A 1,592-nucleotide genomic window follows, 5' to 3' on the forward strand; every position below is an offset into this window, starting at 1 on the left:
GAAAGATGCGTGGCATCCAACAACACCTTCTGCCGTCCCTACCTGGAACGAAGTACTTGCTGCGCTTCAGGTACTCCGACAGTACCCTGGACCCGTCCGAGTACTATGAATGGCTGGTGTGCGGCATCACAAAGTACTACTGCCACTAAATGTTAAATACATTTCGTACCCATTTCGTACCGTATTTAATTTTTCTATCGCGGTCTTATTGTCAATTTCTAAGTGGGGCTGTCCTCCGGGAGTGCCGACGGCTAGAGCGCACGACCATTGTAATATCTCCCCAGTGTGTCATAGAAAAGATTTAGCTTCTCAAGCTTGAATACAATCAGATATTTTGTTGAGTCAGATTGTAAATCCAGCATCTCCCAGACTTCGATCTGGTTATAGCTTGCAGGCTTTCCAGCAAAAGTTCGGAACTTGTTCAAATGATCCATGGCTCGGCTGAAATCATTTGTTGCTTGGAGCCAGCTCCATTGTGTCGGTAGCTTTTGAGCCACCAGGTTTTGGCTGAGAGCTCGACGAGAAGATCGGATGTCACCAGTCGGAGGGAGCGTGTTTTTCTCGACTCAGAAGACGCCGTAGCACCAGTTAGACACATCTTAGCAGTATCAACTACAGACGTCTCAGCCAGATTCTCGCTTCTCATGTTTCCACCGGCATCCTTGTTGCATGTAGTTCGATGCCTAGCCACATTCGCTTTTAAAATCACTACACCGCAACAGCAGGTAAATTTGCTATGACTATTGCGGATGTGACTTCCGAGGGTTTTCGTCGTGTCGAAGAAACGCAAGGCCTTGCACAAATTGCACTTTAATCGGCCTACCGATTCTGGATGAACTCGTTCGCGATGTCGCTTCACGTTTATATTTTCGCTAAATGTAGCTGAGCACTGTGGCGCAAAAAAAGACGAGGAATTTGGTCGTTGTGGGGCTTATGGTTTTCGTCGACCTTTGTAGACCCTTTTTTGCGATGTGCGACACATCTGAGCCGGCTCAAGGTTTTCCAGGGAGCCAATGAGCCTACCCGCCTGCACGAACCGCATCGAGGGCACGTGGGAGGTGCGTGTCAAGAACAAGCTCAAGAAGATTCGTGGCATCAACAAGCACCTTCTCCCGTCCTACCTGGACGAGTACTTGTGGCGCTCCTGGTACTTCGACGGCACCCTAGACCCGTCCGAGTACTTTGAATGGCTGGTGTGCGGGATCACAAAGTACTACTGCCACTAAATGTTTAATACATTTCGTTCCCATTTCGTACCGTATCTAATTTTCTATCGCGGTCTTATTGTCAATTTCTAAGTGGGGCTGTCCTCCGGGAGTGCCGACGGCTAGAGCGCACGACCATTGTAATATTTCCCCAGTGCGTCACCGATAAGATTGGCTTCTCAAGCTTGAATACAATCAGATATTTCGCTGAGTCAGATTGTAAATCCAGCATCTCCCAGACTTCGATCTGGTTATAGCTTGCAGGCTTTCCAGCAAAAGTTCGGAACTTGTTCAAATGATCCATGGCTCGGCTGAAATCATTTGTTGCTTGGAGCCAGCTCCATTGTGTCGGTAGCTTTTGAGCCACCAGGTTTTGGCTGAGAGCTC

The 1,592-nt window shown here is 48.4% G+C and overlaps 1 protein-coding gene across 1 annotated transcript; it reads left to right on the forward strand.

Moving 5' to 3' along the window:
• Positions 1–1,013: 1,013 nt before the first annotated feature.
• Positions 1,014–1,226, forward strand: PITG_21109 (uncharacterized protein; the record flags this gene model as incomplete). The annotated part of the gene is made up of 1 exon (XM_002895067.1): positions 1,014–1,226. One exon carries the CDS (start codon positions 1,014–1,016, stop codon positions 1,224–1,226), a length of 213 nt encoding a protein of 70 aa, XP_002895113.1.
• Between the last annotated feature and the right edge of the window lie 366 nt (positions 1,227–1,592).

The sequence above is a fragment of the Phytophthora infestans genome, genomic scaffold (assembly GCF_000142945.1).
Source record: "Phytophthora infestans T30-4 supercont1.271 genomic scaffold, whole genome shotgun sequence".
NCBI lineage: Eukaryota > Oomycota > Peronosporomycetes > Peronosporales > Peronosporaceae > Phytophthora > Phytophthora infestans.